This window comes from Patagioenas fasciata, chromosome 11 (genome assembly GCF_037038585.1).
Source record: "Patagioenas fasciata isolate bPatFas1 chromosome 11, bPatFas1.hap1, whole genome shotgun sequence".
Lineage (NCBI taxonomy): Eukaryota > Metazoa > Chordata > Aves > Columbiformes > Columbidae > Patagioenas > Patagioenas fasciata.
Window position 1 is genome coordinate 8,393,107 of NC_092530.1, and position 16,255 is coordinate 8,409,361.

Genomic DNA, 16,255 nt, shown 5'->3' on the forward strand with positions numbered 1-16,255 from the left:
TCTCCTCCCCGATGAACCCGATCCACCACCGCTGGCATCTCAAGCTCCAGCTGTGTGCAGCTGTTCACACAAACCGCTGTGGCTCTGCGGGGACATGATCCATTCCCCCAGCTCTGTCACAGAAGCAAAGTCCATCCCCAACCACAGCACCTGTTGCTTGAGCTGGGGCTCAATCCAGCGCTTTGGGTGGCTTCAAAGCACAAGTCTCCTTCCAGCCCGATTTCATGCATCGCACTTTGTTCTTGATGTGCTGAGCACTTACGTCAACATGGTCTTCTTGAGAAATGTATGGGAAAAAATGGATTATGAGGTGGAAAACTGAAGGAATTATTAGATTCCTAGGGTTGGGGTGAGCACTGGGAAGTCCCAGTGGGCACCGGTTATGGAGGAGGTGACTATTCCTCCCTGCTCAGCACTTTTGAGGCCACAGCTGGACCCAGTGTTCAGTTTGGGGCTCCCTAGTACGAGCAAAACAGGCATGGAGATACCAGAGCTCGGTCAGGAGGTGCAAGGAGACGCCAAGCATGCCAGGGCAGCTCAGGGGCTCGCGCTGCTGCCTGCAAGTGCTTATCAGGAAGGCACAGGGAAGAGCCGGGCTGGTCCTGGGGCCAGGTGGTGACAGGAGGGGCAAGGGCACAAGGTGCAGTGTAGGAAGCTCCAATACGTGGATTTTTATTATTCGTTTAAAACCCACGAGGGTGATCACACAGTGGAACGGGGCTCTTGGGTAGGCAACCTCATCCTGGGAGATGCCAAATTCTCAGGCCAACTTCCCAGCATCTGCCTGGAACAGGACGGTGGACACAGAGCCAGGGCCTTGCCCACAATTTTGAGATACAGCACTATATGTTCTTAAACACTTCAAATTATCCCTTCCCCACCTCACATCTGGTCAAAAGCCACCTCCCTATGTGACCTGGACACAAGATCTTGTGAACTCCAGGCCCTTAGGGGTGGTGCAGATGCTACCTGGGGGTGCCCACAAGCCACAGTTACACCGAGCAAGAGTGTTGACAGGGACCTGGAAACCATCCTGCAGAACCCCCGTCACCACCGGACACATCCAAGGAGCTCAGTCCCAGCTCACAGCGGCCACGGGCAGGACCTGCCCGGCACAGCTGGACATGCATTTTCAGGGTTGGTCGCTGCCAGCAGAAAAGGCCCCAAGATTTGCTTTTTGGAAACAACCCAAACATGACACCGTACTGTTGAAAACGGCAAGGTGTTTGTCTTAAAGCCACCTGCGTATTTGCATCCACACTGTTGGTGGTCGCTTGCCAGGGAGCAAAAGGGAAACGTTGATTTCAAAAGAGCCCCCAAAATACACCTCCTTTAGGAAAACAGGTTTGCAGGTAGAGGGAACAGCAGGGCTTTAGCAACCACCATCATATTGCTGGCCCCAGAGAGGCTTCAGCAAGCCAGGCTACCTGCACATGGGGTTTGGGTCCCGATCAGCTATGGCACCGCTCGTCCTTCACAGTGGTTTGGTACCTGCTCCTCCACCCATTTCCCCCCTTAACGTTATCCCAGTTACACATGCTGAGCAGTTTATCCCCAAAGAAAACCTGAGGGAACTCCTTGTAACAATAGAAATAAGGCAGCATTTCCCACCGGCCATTCCCCCATCTCTTGCAGAACAGCTGCCATCCATGAAAACGTCCCGGCAGCAGAAGGTGCATCAGTCTGCACTGGAACTGCAGCCACGAGCCATCTTCTGCTCCCGTGGAGCTGTGACAGCTGCAAGCAGAACCCCTCCCAATAATCCTGTGGAGGTGACAGTCCCAAGGCTCTGACAACATCCAGATCAGCAGCAACTCATCCTCGTGCTCTGCTGGCCAGCACCCAGGGCAGGACTTGGGTGCAGGAAGCTGTGAAGGTTCTCCACCAACCAGAGCAAAGGCAGAGACTGACCTCGTCCAAGCAGGAACTGTAGTCGCCTTTCAGCTTCCTCCACCCTGGCGTCAGACAGAAGCCAAGATCTGCCGTCCCCACACCAGGCCAGGCACAGCATTCCACACCCGCAGGCACCAAAGACAGAAACCTCCTGCTGCATCTCCAGCCCACTCACCAGTTCTCCAGAAACTCGAGCACCTGAATCATTAGGAGTTCCTCTCCCACAGGGACGCTGACTTGATTATAATTGAAAACACGCCCAGCCTGACAGAGCACCAACACATCTGAGCAGGTGGTGCAAGATGCAGGTGTTTAACGATGTAAAGATTGAGAACCGATGGAAGGGTCCTCAGCTCTCCAGCCAAGATGTGCCCTTTAGCTCCCCAATCTCATGTAAGACTCACCCGCTCAGATTTCCATGCTCCCAGCACGTGTGTGCACAGGGACACAGGGGGAAAGCTTGATGTGGAGAGTACAGAGCACAGAGCCAGGCTCAGTCACCACACCCTTCTTCATGTAGGAATTTGATGCAGTAAAAGGAAAAAAGACCTTGAGAAGCATCAGCTCCCACCCAGCAAGCCAGAGATTCCTCCAACTCACAGCGCTTTTGTTGTTCCTATGTTTAATGGAAACGCACACAAAAAATTCATTAAAAAATAGACAAGTCAAGTAACATCGGTGCCAAACACTGTCCGACAGGCTCATCGCAAACGTAGCTAATATAGCTCATGCACACACCACCCACACCGCGCCCCGCGGCGCCGCCGTGCCCGCGCCAGCCCGTCCTGGCGCACCAGGACCATCCTGCTGTTTGGTCAATGAGGGTCTTTGGCCCCTTTTATTTACCGTGGTCTTTCTAGCGCTTTGGCGAGTGTAAAGAGGCCAATGCCAGCCCGACCGCTTCACCAGCTGAGTGAATTTTGCCTCCACGTGAGGGGAAAAATACCTATTATCTTAAATGAAACTCTGGAATGGTCTTCAGTCAACAACCCCCAATAACGTGAAAGGAGAAATACAGCTATTACATACCTGCTTGCCAAAGCTGCCCCAAGTTTTAGAAGAAAGATAACCCATTTTCTGAAGCTCTAGGATCTGAAATCCCCGGTAGCAAAAATTTATTGTCATGACTGAAGACAAGGAAAACTTTATAAACGTATTCTAACAACCCACCAAAAACCCAGTAAATATTCCATTCCTGCGATTTATATGATCACCCAGGAGGAAAACATCCAGAATGGCTTTGCCGTGTGCCACTATGACAACGAGGAGTATGAGACCACGTGCACATCACCCATCCTCACTTCTTCCCAAGCCCCCGCAGGCCAGGGAGGGCTCTTTTGAAGGTCCACAGTGTATGCAGACATCCTCTGAGTGACTAGTGTCCAACGTTAAAAGGAGAAAAAATAAAGCAGCACACTCATTTCAAAGCCCAAAGACATCGACATTGTTAGATTCTCCTAAAAATAACTAGTTCCGACTCATTTTCCTCTGCCCCCAAAGACCACGTGCTTTGGCCAACGTTCAGCGCATGAGCAGGCTGTGCTTTGGTCCGTCCACTCTCTCCAGCTTCTCAAAGTGTTTTCTGGCATTGCGGATGTTGATCAGCGTAGCCGCAGAAGCTGGGACGGAAAAAAGGACAGGGGAGATAAAACAGAAGTTTAAAGGGATGCGAGTAGCCAAGTCCTCAGAAATTAAGCGCTGCCTAAACACAACATCCCTGTCAGCAAGCTCTCTTATTTCAACCCCATCGCTCCCTGGCTGGGCAAAACGTAACGCTGGGAGGTCTGCGCTGTTTGCTGATCCCAGCGCAACACTGAGGAAGAGGCGGAGTAAACTCTGAGCAAGGCGGGATACTCGCACAAGTCACCCCAGCTCCTCAAGCACGGTAACATCACAGCTGGTCGTTCGGTCACAAGGTCCACACAGGTTTTCCCTAATTCAGTAAACCATGCGAGGAGCACAAGGCTGGCCTGGACAGTGTCTCCTCAGCACTTCAAGTCCTAACAGGAGCAGTTTCAGTTGGAGTGGTGTAAACAGTTAAACAGTCACACAGTGCCTGTAAGGGCTGGCACTGCAGCTTCTTTTTTAAAATAAATAGATGCTCCTATAATTAGAGTCCTTGCCCACCAAGACAGTTCAGGCAGCAAGAGCAAAAACTCCAATATGATCCATCTCTGCTTTCTCTCCAAAAAAATACCGCTGAGGCTGCCAGATCAGAACAGCCCAAAATAGGTTATTAGACACGACCTACTAAATCAGGTCACATCTGCTACAGCGATTCCCCACCGCTGCTACGATCCTCCGCTCGACAGCGACAAACAGCTCAGCTGTCAAAGGCACGTCGCTCGCCTTCTGCACGGTAAGTCACTTTTTAACCACCTTCCCTCACCCTCTGCTCAGAGCAAAACTATCCATCCCTCTCCCTCTTTTAATTACAATAGTTTTTATTGCTTTGTCTGGTATTTGGCGTTTTTCAAGAGAAAAACAGTTGAAACTAGACTCATTTGGCTTTTTGTCCCTGCAAACGAAAGCAGCTTATTATTGCTTCAACTTACGTATTGAAGGGTCTGACATAACCACCATCACATAGGTATTTGATGTAAAGATGTCAATGAAAGCAGCAAAGTTAGAGTTCCTGACCTCCATGCTCTGGAAAGAAGCTGCCAGCTTACTAAGAGGAGAGAAAAACCAAAAGTAAATGAACTATTATTGTAACATTGCTCAAACTGCTTTTGCACCCACATAGCCAACATCCCATTTTGGAGTTGTTGGTAACAAAGAAGCTTTTGAGTCCTCATTCGGCAACCACCACCAGGTGCGACTACAAGCTTTTTGTTTTGTTTATATGTTTTTATTTTAAAATAAAATATTCCTTAGCTTTTAGGCTAAATGAGAACACCACAAAATGATCTGCACGTTGAATGGTGAAGACAACTCAAGACTGTCTGAGTCGCTGTGCCCAAGCAGTGAGTGTCGCTTGCCCCAGGATAGAACAGCTCAGTCATCCCAAAGGGCAGCTGAACACTCTGTGGGCAACCGAGCCGAAATCGGTATAAAACTGAAGTATCTGGAGGCAGCTCTGTAAACCACCACTTCACCACCCTGTTGAGGCTCGGTATCACCGACAGACCGTGGGACTTGGAAGCTGTTCAAAAGCCCAGCTGTTCCAAAGCAAACTTTGCACTTCTCCATTCGAAATACCAACAAATAGCGTCTGCAAGCCTCTTCCTCCCAAACCAGCGTTGCGGCAGAGGGGCTGAAGCAGAACTCTACACCCAACCCTCTGCTGCACTGTTGACTGTCACCAATTTATCAGTTCAGTCCTTGAACTTCCCTACCTTGTCCAGGAGAACAAGGTCTGCAAGAAAACAACTGTTTCAACACAAACCTCATTCAACCATCAGCAAAGGAAGAAGTTAAAACCACAACAATTAACTCAGTTGTGTTTGAGCATGGTGCGATTTAACCATGGCACCCCAGCTTGCTGAGGGGTCACAGAACTAGTAATAATTTGGAGAACTTTTGTGCTTCTGGATGAAGCTTAAATACCTGCTGGAGGTTTCTTCCCCACCTAATGATTCAACCAGCTCACCTGCAACTTAGCTTGAATTGTTTAATAATGTTGCTGATTTTCTCAAATCTGTGGACATCCCGCTGTTCTTTGCATTGATAGTGAGAAATGACCTGGAAGGAAGAAAGACAGAGTGTAAGAGTTCATAATTTGTTTCAGGAAAGGTTTCTCAGGCTCAACAGCAATTATGGGAAACGGGTGGTGACCAAGACAGGGATTCCCTTCGCCTTTTGCCGATTAATCTTGGAAACTATTTGCCACAATACTTGTGTTTCATGGCAAAACACAACTCAGTAATACAGTCACTAAGAAACCTTTCACAAATGCAGATGCAAGTATAAAAGATACACAAGAGACACTGTTGTCCAGTGAGGTCTGAATACTCCAACTTAACAGCGATTTACATCTTGATTCAAAGAAAAAGGAAGTGCAAGGAGAGGAAAAAAATGCGAGACCATCACCTCAGGTAGGTGAAAGACCCTTGACAAATGCTGGAATAGCTTTTCTTTCCCAAGTCTATTGCACTGAAGATTTTCAAGGACTGGGATTCAGACAATCAAAAGTCTTCTGGAATCCTTGCAGCGTGACCCACAGCTGCCTCTCCCCCACCATTCACACACCGTTACTCTTCACCCAAATCAGCTAACGGGCCCAGAACTGCAATTACTGCATAAGGGGAATGGCACACAATCAAACAGCTACATCACCCTTGTTCCCACAGCAAACTAAAAAGGAGTATTCTAAAAACCTTATGCTGTGTGCCTTAAGACCCTAAGAATCGTGAAACCAATTGCTATAGGAAGCATCAGACACCCTTGCACAAGGATGTTAAACTCTTGTGTTTCTATCTATGGAGTCACATTTAACAGGCTTGTGAGAACGAAGCTTTTGTTTTTCCTGGTTTGTTTTTTCTTCCTGGAGCACTTTAAAAAGATCATCGTATACTTCCTGCTTTTTACACCCGCCCGATTATTCATACGGGTACAGGTTTAGCCAGGTTCAAGGGTGACATTCATACCGAAGCCTTCCTCGCATGCAAGTTCATTCCTTAACTTTTCAGATCGGTTTTTCCTGTTACTGTGATTTGAATACGATTTCAGAGCAAGATTTCACTTCAGGAGAAGTTTAAATGTATGAAAAAACTGAGAAGAAAGAGTCTTTTAAAAAGTTACCATCACACTGAAAATAAGTATAGATTTTTTTGTAGCAAGGATTCCTCTTTTTCAGTAAGAAATGTACTTAGAATAGAAGCTCAGTTACATACCACCGAGGTGGAACTACTTATCTACAAAAGGTTACAAAGCAGAACTTGCCAGGAAATGGCAGGTTTTTACTTCTGATAGTTTAAGAAGTGAGAAAAGTAATGACTCCTCTTCTACATTCCCTCTGTCCCTTCAAAAATCAGACATGTGGCCATCAAGGAAAGCACTCAAATTCCAAACCTTCAGGTCAGCAAGAGTTTTGGTGTGAAGTCTAATGAGAACAATCCGGAAACCAAGAGCATGGACAGACAAGGAGCATCGGTGGTTTCACCCAACACATTCCACCTTGCAGAGACAACAGATTGGAAGCAGAGAACCATGCAGCTGGTACCTTCAAAAACCACTGCGATCCAACTCCTTGTCACCCTCTGTCCATGCTCTGGGTTTGTAGAGCATCAGGAAAAAAACAAAGAGGAATAAATACCAGTGAAAATGCCAGGTCAGGAGGAACTGAAAAGACTTCAGGCTAAAGAAGGTTCTTGCCATAGGCAGAATGGAATTCTCAAAAAAATCCCACAGTCAACAACAGAATGGGGATATGAAACCTTCTCACAGCTTGGAAGAGAGAAATACCCATCAAGCGCTCAGTGCACCTGCTGGAAGTGGAAATTTTGGGAAGGTGCCATGAGCCATGGAGTCACAACAGCTACTTTCAATATCGCAAGGCCTGGATCAACGTGTCCTGCCATCTGGCACTGGCACCACTCTTTGGGCTACGGCCACAACAGCACTTTCCATCCGAGGAACTCGGTCCTAGGCTGGGCAGAGGAACACGAGGGGCAGAACTGCTGTATTCACCAGGAAAGTGGCTCTCTCAAACAGAAGCACTTCGTCTGCCTCGATGATCTGAGCAAAGTTCCTCAGGTTCATTTCCAGCTGCTGCACGTTGGGGATCAGCTGATAGACTATACTGGACCAAGCCTGTCGACAAAGGAAGACACAACACAAGCTACATTAGCACTTCTCCACCTCATTGTCTCATCATGCGAGGTGCTCAAAACCTGATTATTTACTGAGCTGGATTGTGACAACCTAAGCAAGACCAAGAAGCTTCTCCCACCTCTGGTACAGTAGAGACTACCAGTGGCACCCCAGACCTGAGTAAACTCTTCACTAAATCAAGATTCTCTCCACATCAGTCACAAAGAAACTGTTTGATAAAACAGGCTTGAATCACCCTCATTTTAAACTGTCAATGCTTTATCTACTGCTCCCAGGTAAACCTGCTCAAGTTATCAGTTTTTTTTAATCTTGAGCAAGGTCAACATGCAGATGGACCCTTGGCAGCTCGTCACTGATCCAAACAGCTCTAATTTAACTCAATGAGTCAGGACCAAGCCCAGAAAAGGACTGGGGATGGTGTAATAAGCATCTGTCCTCTTTCAGACTCAGGTCCTCCAACCTCAGCTTCACCTCACTGCCTACCTACCAACACGGGTTTGTGCCTGTGCCCGACCACACGCTTCTCTCCAGGGCTCAGGGTGGATATTTGTGTCTCCTGTTTACCAAGTACCTGATATTTACCAAGCGCTCCTACCAGCCCACTTGCCAAATGCCAAGTTAAAAGCCCAACCCAAGGGCAGGTGCTCTGAAGACCGTCGGCAGGGCTGCGTCCAGAACACGGCTACCTCTGTATAAGCTGCTCAGACTAATCAGCATTAACTGCTTGTGAAGGCTGATTTCTAGATGGAGCTTTGCAAAGAGCGGTGTCTGGTGTACGGCACCGAATCAGCCTCAGCCAGAGTCGTCATACGCTGAAGCAGGGGAATTTGTTACGGTTTTGGGTGGATTTGCCAGAATGGGGAAATGTGCCATGTGAAGTCCCACTGAAGTCAAGACAAAGAACCAAATGGTCCTCACCTTCAGCCATGCAGCCCAGTCACAACACTACGACTGCTTATTGGCACTAGCTGGCAATTATATCAATCGTTTGCTCTAGCCCAGGTAGCACTCGCCACTCCCACACCTGCACAACCTCTGACACTGCAGTCACAGCGAGAAACCCACCCACTGCTAAAAGCAAAGTAAATTCCCAGAAGGGAAAATGCTCTTGTTTTCACAGTGCTGCAGAGAAAGCCAGGCAACAATTCCATGCTGGATGAACATGATTAAAGATGCAGAAAGTCGCCAGGTAAAGTGCTTAGGTAGTATTTCTAAATATTTCTAAAGTAGCCGGGTGAAGTGTTTCAGCAGTATTAAGATATTGACACCATGACTCCAAAGTGTGGAGGAGTTTTACTTTTTCTAATTAAAACCAGGATGCTCAGATGCTGTTTACAACCTCCACAAGTAGTTGCTGCAGAACTACAAAGGGCGTCACTAATAAACCAGCAGCAACTAACCACCAGCCTTCCTCGTGCCCTTGTTTTCAAGTGGGAGGGGAGAAACCAGATATGAAGAAGAAGCTGTACAAACCTTGTAGAGTGTTTCATCCCAAATGGAAGTTCTAAAACATACACATTCCAAGGGACGGGAAAGGCGCTTCAAGTCTTCCTCACGCTCTTTAAAAATCTGGGAAATAAAAAAGTAAAAAGATCAGCAGTCGAGTGTAAATATTTCTGCCTTTGGTGTGGTTGCTGTAATGCATTTACAATGCATTTCAAACACATCTCGAGTACCTACAGCAAAAAAAGGGGAGCAGTGGGAACAGCAAAGACCAGGCAGCCTTGTGCCAGGTTCCTACAGAACTGCTAAAACACAACAAGACACATAGCAACCCGCCTCTGCAGGGAAAACACCATCATCATCTTCACCTCAGCTTGCTGTTTTTAGAAATGTGCCAGAGCACTAACCCAGACCCCTGAAATCCTGCATAGGACACCACTTACATTGGGGTCCTGGGACACCAAAGGCTTCAGTAAGGTTTACAGAGTGATTTTGCACAGTATTTACAGGTTTTTCTGAGTAGCAGATACCTTAAACCAGATCTTGATGGGTGTGCAATGATACATGTTAAAAACAAAAGAAGCAAGGCCTCTCCTCTGTCTACCCCTCACTTCAGGGCCTCACTAGAATCCACACAACTATATAAAACCAGGATTTGTCCGCTAGTCCCTAAACAAACAGGACAGCACCAAGAATATTTGAGACTCATCCTTCAGTCTGGAGCTAATGCAGACAGAAGTGAGGAAAAGCTCTTCAAATCAAGCCTATGAAGGAGCTTCTTCGAGCTACTTCTGCCCTGGGCTGGAGGGCAGGACTAAAGCTGAAGAGGAGGATCACGACGAGTGATCTGAAGCCAACCTGCCATGCTGAACAAATCTGCGCAGGGAGGTCAGGGTGTGGTTTCAGCCACAGGAGCTCGCGTGGCCTCCTCCGCAGCTGCCCAGGCACATACTCACCAGGAACCAGAAGAAAATTTAGTAAGACTTCTTACTGGAGTCAAAAACCAACAGCCTAAAGGGGCCTCCACACTTGCTGCAAGCTTGGGAGTGGCCAGGCAGCCGCAGATGTACTTGTCTAACCCACAAAGCTCATTGTTCTTTTGGTATCGGGAGCTGGTTGCTTTTCAGTCCAAGCTGATAAAGGCTGGTAGGAACTCAACGTCTTCCCATCTCCCTGCAACCTTTTAAAAGCTCCAAGAAGAAGAGAAAAATCACCAAAAGTCTCTGCAAGGTTGATCGCCAGCCTCTTGGAGCAGAGGAGTGCATAAGAGGTGACGTCTGGGCAGGCAGGCCAAACTGCCAGAGCAAAATCAACCAACAGAAACCACCTTCTAGTTAACTGGGAAAGTTTCAACTTCTTAATTTTCTTTATGCTTTAGAACAGAGCCTATGCTGGACTGAAAGCAACGGCTGAAGAGAAACCAACTGTCATTGTCACTATCCTTAAAGCCATCCAAATGGTGAGCAGCAAGTTTAAGGCTGCTGCTTTCTTTCAGTTCTACCTCCTTTCTGGAGCCAAGGGTTGGGGAAAATCCTAGAGTCAGTGCTATAAAAGAAAAGGCTTAGAGGAGTTGTCACTAAAAATCATGAGCTCTGCACTAGATTATATGCAAGACATAGTGATGACATACAATGTAGAAGAGGCAGAAAAAGTTTAGAGGGCTTTGACAGTTCTTAACATCTGAGAAACTCTTCTGGGAACAGCACTGATAGGGCTGTATTTGAAGTATGAAATCACAATGCATGAGCACAGCCAAAAGATGCTCAATGTGGAAGCATCTCTACAGCAACTATCAGCTTCTCACCAAATCCCGCTGATCCTCCTGCACCAAGTCCATCTTGTGCACTAAACAAAAGATCTTGGCATCGGGAGAGTTCTGAAGAATCGCCTCCAAGCATGACTGGTAGTAGTGCATGTCCTTCTCCAGTTCACGGCTCTCTACATCAAAGACGTAGATGAGGACTTCTACGTTGCGGAAGATGTTGTCCCGCTGGCTGGTGAAGTAGTTCTCCATGAAGGTGTCCTGTCTGAGAAGGAGCAGAGCAACAAAGCAAGGAGATTCCCATGAGGGCAACCAGGTCTTGCTCAGCACTGTCAGGAAAGGTGCTACATGTGAAATATCTCCTGCTAAAAAGGCAAAGTTTGCAGTTTGAGCCAGAGACCCCTCGCAGGAGTTTAGACAAGAGCCCCACAGGTGGATAAACTCCCCGTGACATACGGCTCCCCGGGCATTTCCAACCCAGCAGAGCTGGATGCTCCTGAAGAGCATCTGCTCACCTGTCTCCCAGGAAGCTGAAGCTTTCCTTGTGTCAGAGCTGCCTGCTCAGGGTCCCGTGCAGACAGGGCTGTGTTAATTCTGGACCCAGACCGGCTTTTAGAGAGTCGCACGTAATAAAAAGATATAGCAGCAGAAGCTAATACATAACCAAAACCTTCAGTAGCTTTTGCTGAATATGGCTCAGACAACACACGAGGACGCGAGAGCTGGTGAAACGTGGCAAAGCCGCACAGCTCTGCCGAGGCTCTGTGAGTGGGAGAGCGCTCTTCAAAAAGCTGCTTCCAGGAGCCACAGGATCACTGTCTACCCTCAGTATCACTTCTCAGCACACAGCCATTGGGATCAAACAGCGTTGCCTCCCACCACCTCAGGAGAACGGCCAGGTGAAGGGCTCAGGCCTTTTGGCAGCAGAAGAAAGCAGGTAGCAAAGGAAGGGAGAACCCACATACCGCGCCTTTTATGTAGGGATAACTCCAGAGACAGCGTAATCGTGCCGACCTCTTCCACCCACAAGCCTAAGATGTGGCATCCATTCTTTCCACAGTTGTCTCACCAGTTTTACAGCGCTCTCGTGAAGGTTGTTCTAGTCCCTTCACACACGAGCAGTACACTCATCCCTCCGGGGCAGGACGAACTCCGTTTTGTTGCATCCCAGCCTTATTCCCCAGAGCTAACCCCCAACAGTTTTAAAAGCAAAAGAATAAGCAGTACCTACCCTCCGCAGTCCCAGAGGTTTAACACCAGGTTTCCTAGAAATCTAACATGGGAGTGCTCCACATCAACTGGAAAGAGACAACAGGGCTTTACCAACTGTACCACACCCCCAGATCAGAGCTGCATCACAGGGCAGCCAAAAATGCCATTCAACACAGCCCACAGTCTGTAAAATCCCATTAAACAACGTTGTTGGATGTAAATCTGTAGCTGAAGGAAAAATGACAGTTCCCAGGGTAACTGAAGCCTCCCTACCCAGGACACTATTCTCCTGAAACACACAGCAGGTGGTTCCCCTTTAACAACATGTTCTCTGAGCTGTGTGATATTTTAAGAATGACTTTAGTTCCAGCACACTCTGCAAGGCCTTAAAAAATAAATTAGTAACACGAAGAGTGTAAACTTCATGAACAGGCCAAATTTACAGCAAAAGGGAAATGTACACCTATCCATGACATTAAGTCCTCACAGGTGCTTTCCGGGAAGTGCAGTTAGATCCTGACAACTCGCACTCCCAATTCAGAGGAATCACTTATCGCTTTTTCAGATCAGTGGCTTCAGAGAGAAAAAAATAAGGCAGAAGACAATAATTAAGCCTAGTGCATCATGCTGCCAAAACCACGGGTGCACGGCAAGATCCCTGCACCTCCAGCTGCGCTAGTGATCATCTGGCAAAGGACAGCAAAGCTTCACCAAGGAGGACACTCCTCCAATAATGGGTGTAGCTGCAGCAAAGGCTTCCTAATCAAAAAATAAAGAGTTAAGGATAAAAGCTCAATGATAAAGCAGCAAAACTGAACCCAGCGCTGCCTCCCCATTCGCTCCAGCCTCCTGCCTGCCCTCAGCTGAACTCAGTGAGGTTCCCTGTGAGGTGTGGCAGCTGGGAGGACCAGCAGACACTCCCCTGCTCCGGAGGAGAGGCAGGGATTGCTGCAGGGAACAGCCTTGCCCCTTTAATGAAGGGGTTTTGAGCCCTGAGAACCTGCAGTTCAGACAAGAGGAGTCTTACTTGTGGCACCCAGGCGCCGTGTGTCCCTGGCGATGTAGTTTGCAAAGATAATGGATCTCATGCTGGTCTTCCCAGACCCACTTTTACCCATCAGTAGCACCTTGGAAGAAAAAAAATATAAATAAAAATTAGCTACCACAGAAAACTGAGTCCTTCACAGCTCCCCCAGGGCTAACACATTACTGCCATATCCACCAAAGCACAGGAACAACATATTTCAGATGCAAATATTTCAGAAGAGACATGGGGGGGGTGGGAGGGTGGAAAGGAGTCCCACAGCTGGGAAAGCAGGAGACAGATGTCTACTTGCTATCCACAATCACTGAACTGGGGTCGGACTGAAAACCCTTCCCTCTCGTTTGCACTCCGGAACAATGAATCTCAGGATTCTCTGCTCACACTGCTGTTCCTTTGCCCAGCAGCCAGAAGGAAGCACAGCCCCCCCAGTCCCCGTTCCCAGCACCCTTTGGCAGAGGACTCGTCACCAGTGCCCGGGAAGAGCGGGAGCCGCTCCCGAAGCTGCCGCAGCCTCTCCCATCCCCGTGCCCTGGCACCTGCTTGTTTTCCAAACACACGGGCACCGCAGGTGGACACTTGATGTTTCTGATGACAGCTAAGGCCTTTGCCAAGGCAAAACAACAGCTTTATCTCAAGCCTTTAAGACCAGGCTGGAAACAATCCCTTGCCCACTCACAACTGGTATTCTTTACCTATTACTTCTCTCCTAATCACAATATTTTCCTTTTTGTAACGTGACTCATTTTCTCTTCCCCAACAGAAGTGAAATACAAGTTACACTTCAAGTTTTGCGTGTCAGAAGACCAGCAAAAGTTAAAAGCAGATGGGACAGCCCAGTTCAAGCGCACCAGGCTATTGTGTGGGGAGACACTTGACTCCAGAGTCCTGTTTGTAGATCATCGGAGAGGCAGCACCTTTTGGTAGCCAAAAACTAGGGGATGATTGTGGGAGGTGAAGAGGGAAGAGTATCACACAAGGCAAGACTCAACGTTGCGATCTAAAAATAAAAACTGAAAAACCCCCAACAGTGACAGCCAACACAGACCTGCTCACAAAAACAGCTGCTAAACAAGTTCAGTTACAAAGTCAAGTTCAGCCTTTGGCATCAGCCCTGAAAATCTATCACCCAGGGTAGGTTTAACGAGAGTGTAAGCGGCCAGAGTCTGCCTGCCCGGCACACACCGGGGCCAAACGCCAGCGGGGAAGTCACTTGCTCGACTCCCAACCTGGCTCTGCGACCGCACAGCAACAGCTGCCAGAACCTCAGCGCAAAGCAGAAGGTGCAGAATCGCAGCGTCCTGTTTGCACAAGTTATCCTTCTGAGAGCGGCTGCGACATCCGACAGGCTGGCAAGCACCCTCTCCAAAAAGAAGCTGCCCATGTGCCTTGATGATTTGGTAAAAAGGATTTTTCCTCAGAAAGGCAGCTGGTCAGGTCACATCTACCAGCCTATCGGGCTAGAAAGCTACGCTGTCTTCTCTCCTGAGCTACACACAGAGAAGAGAGAACATCAACATCTCTTATTTCATACCATCTGCAGAAAAGCCACATGCAGAAATTCAATATGGCCCCAAAGCACAGCCCAAATCAGCCTGCAGGCCAGCCCAATTCCCAAGTTTTAGACTGCAGAGGCCTTTCAAAGGGGTCAGATGTAGGGGGAGGCAGGAAACCCAATCCCAGCACACCTCACAAACACAGCCGTGTATTCTCTACACAGCTGCTCTAACGGCTTTGAATATGCTTACTGCTAGGATAACACCCCAGGTTCTCAGTAAAAGTGCTACTCCTTCCCCGTGTGCTGTTTCACCCTCCCAGGAGCCCTCAGTGAATTACAGGCTGTGTAACACATCAGGAGGGTCTCCCCACAGACCGACAAAGCAGGTTAGAGCACACACTGCAGCCAGGGCCGGGCTCTGCGGCGCACAGCAGCACGGCTCCCGCGGCGGTTATCGCCGATGGCTCCGCAGCCAGCCTGCCTGCGGATAAACTCCAACTCGATTTTGATTTCTAGCACTTCAAGCAAAGGATGCATCTGCTGACTCCGTCTCAAGAGGCACTCAACAGCCAAAGAACACACCGAGGTACAGATGCAAACACAGAACGACATCAGCAATTGCACATGGGGAAGGAAAACCCAACTGCAAAGGATTCGCTTTTCAGTTCTTACCTTTTTCTTCATGGCTGTGCTTGGCATCACCCACCTACAGAGAGAAGATCACCTTCTTACATCGCTCCACATTCCTCAGTCGCAGGCTTCACTCCAACATCCACATCCCCCCCCAGCAGCCCTGTGCAAAAGGGGAAACGCTCCCGTACTGACATAATTCCCCCAACCTCCGCCTCCACACGGCGTGGGGAAACTTGAGCAAAAGCCTCCAATCCCCAACACCCCCACAACGAACAACGTTCCCGTGACTACACGGCCCAACCAGGCCCAAGCGGGATGAGAGCAGCCAGCGCTGGGAGACACCCGGCACAGGGCAGCCCGGGCCGGGCTCCGCGCAGCCCCCGCGGTGCGCCAGAGCCCGCACCGGGCGACCCGCGGCCACACGTCCCCACACCCGCTCCCCGCCCGGCACCGGCCCCGCCACCCCCGGGCCGCCGCCTCCGCCCGCCGACAGTCCCCGCTGCCCCCCGCCCCACCGGGCCCGCAGCGGCTTCGCCACCGCGGCTCAGCCCCCGCCAGGCCCCGCCGCCCCCCGCTACCTCCAGCCGCGACTCGCGCCTCCCGGGCCGGCTCGGCAGTGCCCACGGGCGGCGGCGGGGGTGCCTGCCGGCCTGCCCTCCGGAGGCGGCGGAGCTCAGCGGGGCAGAGCAGCTCCCGCTCCGGGGTAGGCCTCAAAGCCACGGCCTCGCGTGGGCCCGTCGGCCGCCAGGGTCTCGCCCGCTCCCGCCGCGGCGCCCGGGACCCCCCGCCCCGCCCCCCCCAGCGGCGCTCACGAGACCCAACGCTCAGCGGCCGCCGGTCACGTGAGCGCTCACCCCGCCCTCTCCAGCGCGCTCGGGTCCCCTCCCGTCACGTGACGCGGCGCCGCCAACGGCGAAGCGGGCGGGCCGAGGGGGAAGAAAGTAGGGCGAGACGGCAGTGAAGCGCCGGACGCCATCTTAGGTGTGGGCAGCCCCTT

The 16,255-nt window shown here is 49.8% G+C and overlaps 1 protein-coding gene across 1 annotated transcript; it reads right to left on the bottom strand.

Annotated features, from left to right (window-relative positions):
* Positions 1 to 2,498: 2,498 nt before the first annotated feature.
* On the bottom strand, positions 2,499 to 16,051 carry LOC136106470 (ras-related GTP-binding protein A). Its single transcript, XM_065846803.2, has 10 exons — positions 15,837 to 16,051; positions 15,298 to 15,331; positions 13,113 to 13,212; positions 12,105 to 12,171; positions 10,916 to 11,138; positions 9,142 to 9,237; positions 7,525 to 7,647; positions 5,486 to 5,577; positions 4,449 to 4,564; positions 2,499 to 3,512 (listed from the first exon to the last, which is right to left on the bottom strand). The coding sequence occupies exons 2-10, from the start codon at positions 15,322 to 15,324 to the stop codon at positions 3,415 to 3,417; spliced, it is 942 nt and encodes a 313-aa protein (XP_065702875.1). The 5' UTR covers positions 15,325 to 15,331; positions 15,837 to 16,051; the 3' UTR covers positions 2,499 to 3,414.
* Between the last annotated feature and the right edge of the window lie 204 nt (positions 16,052 to 16,255).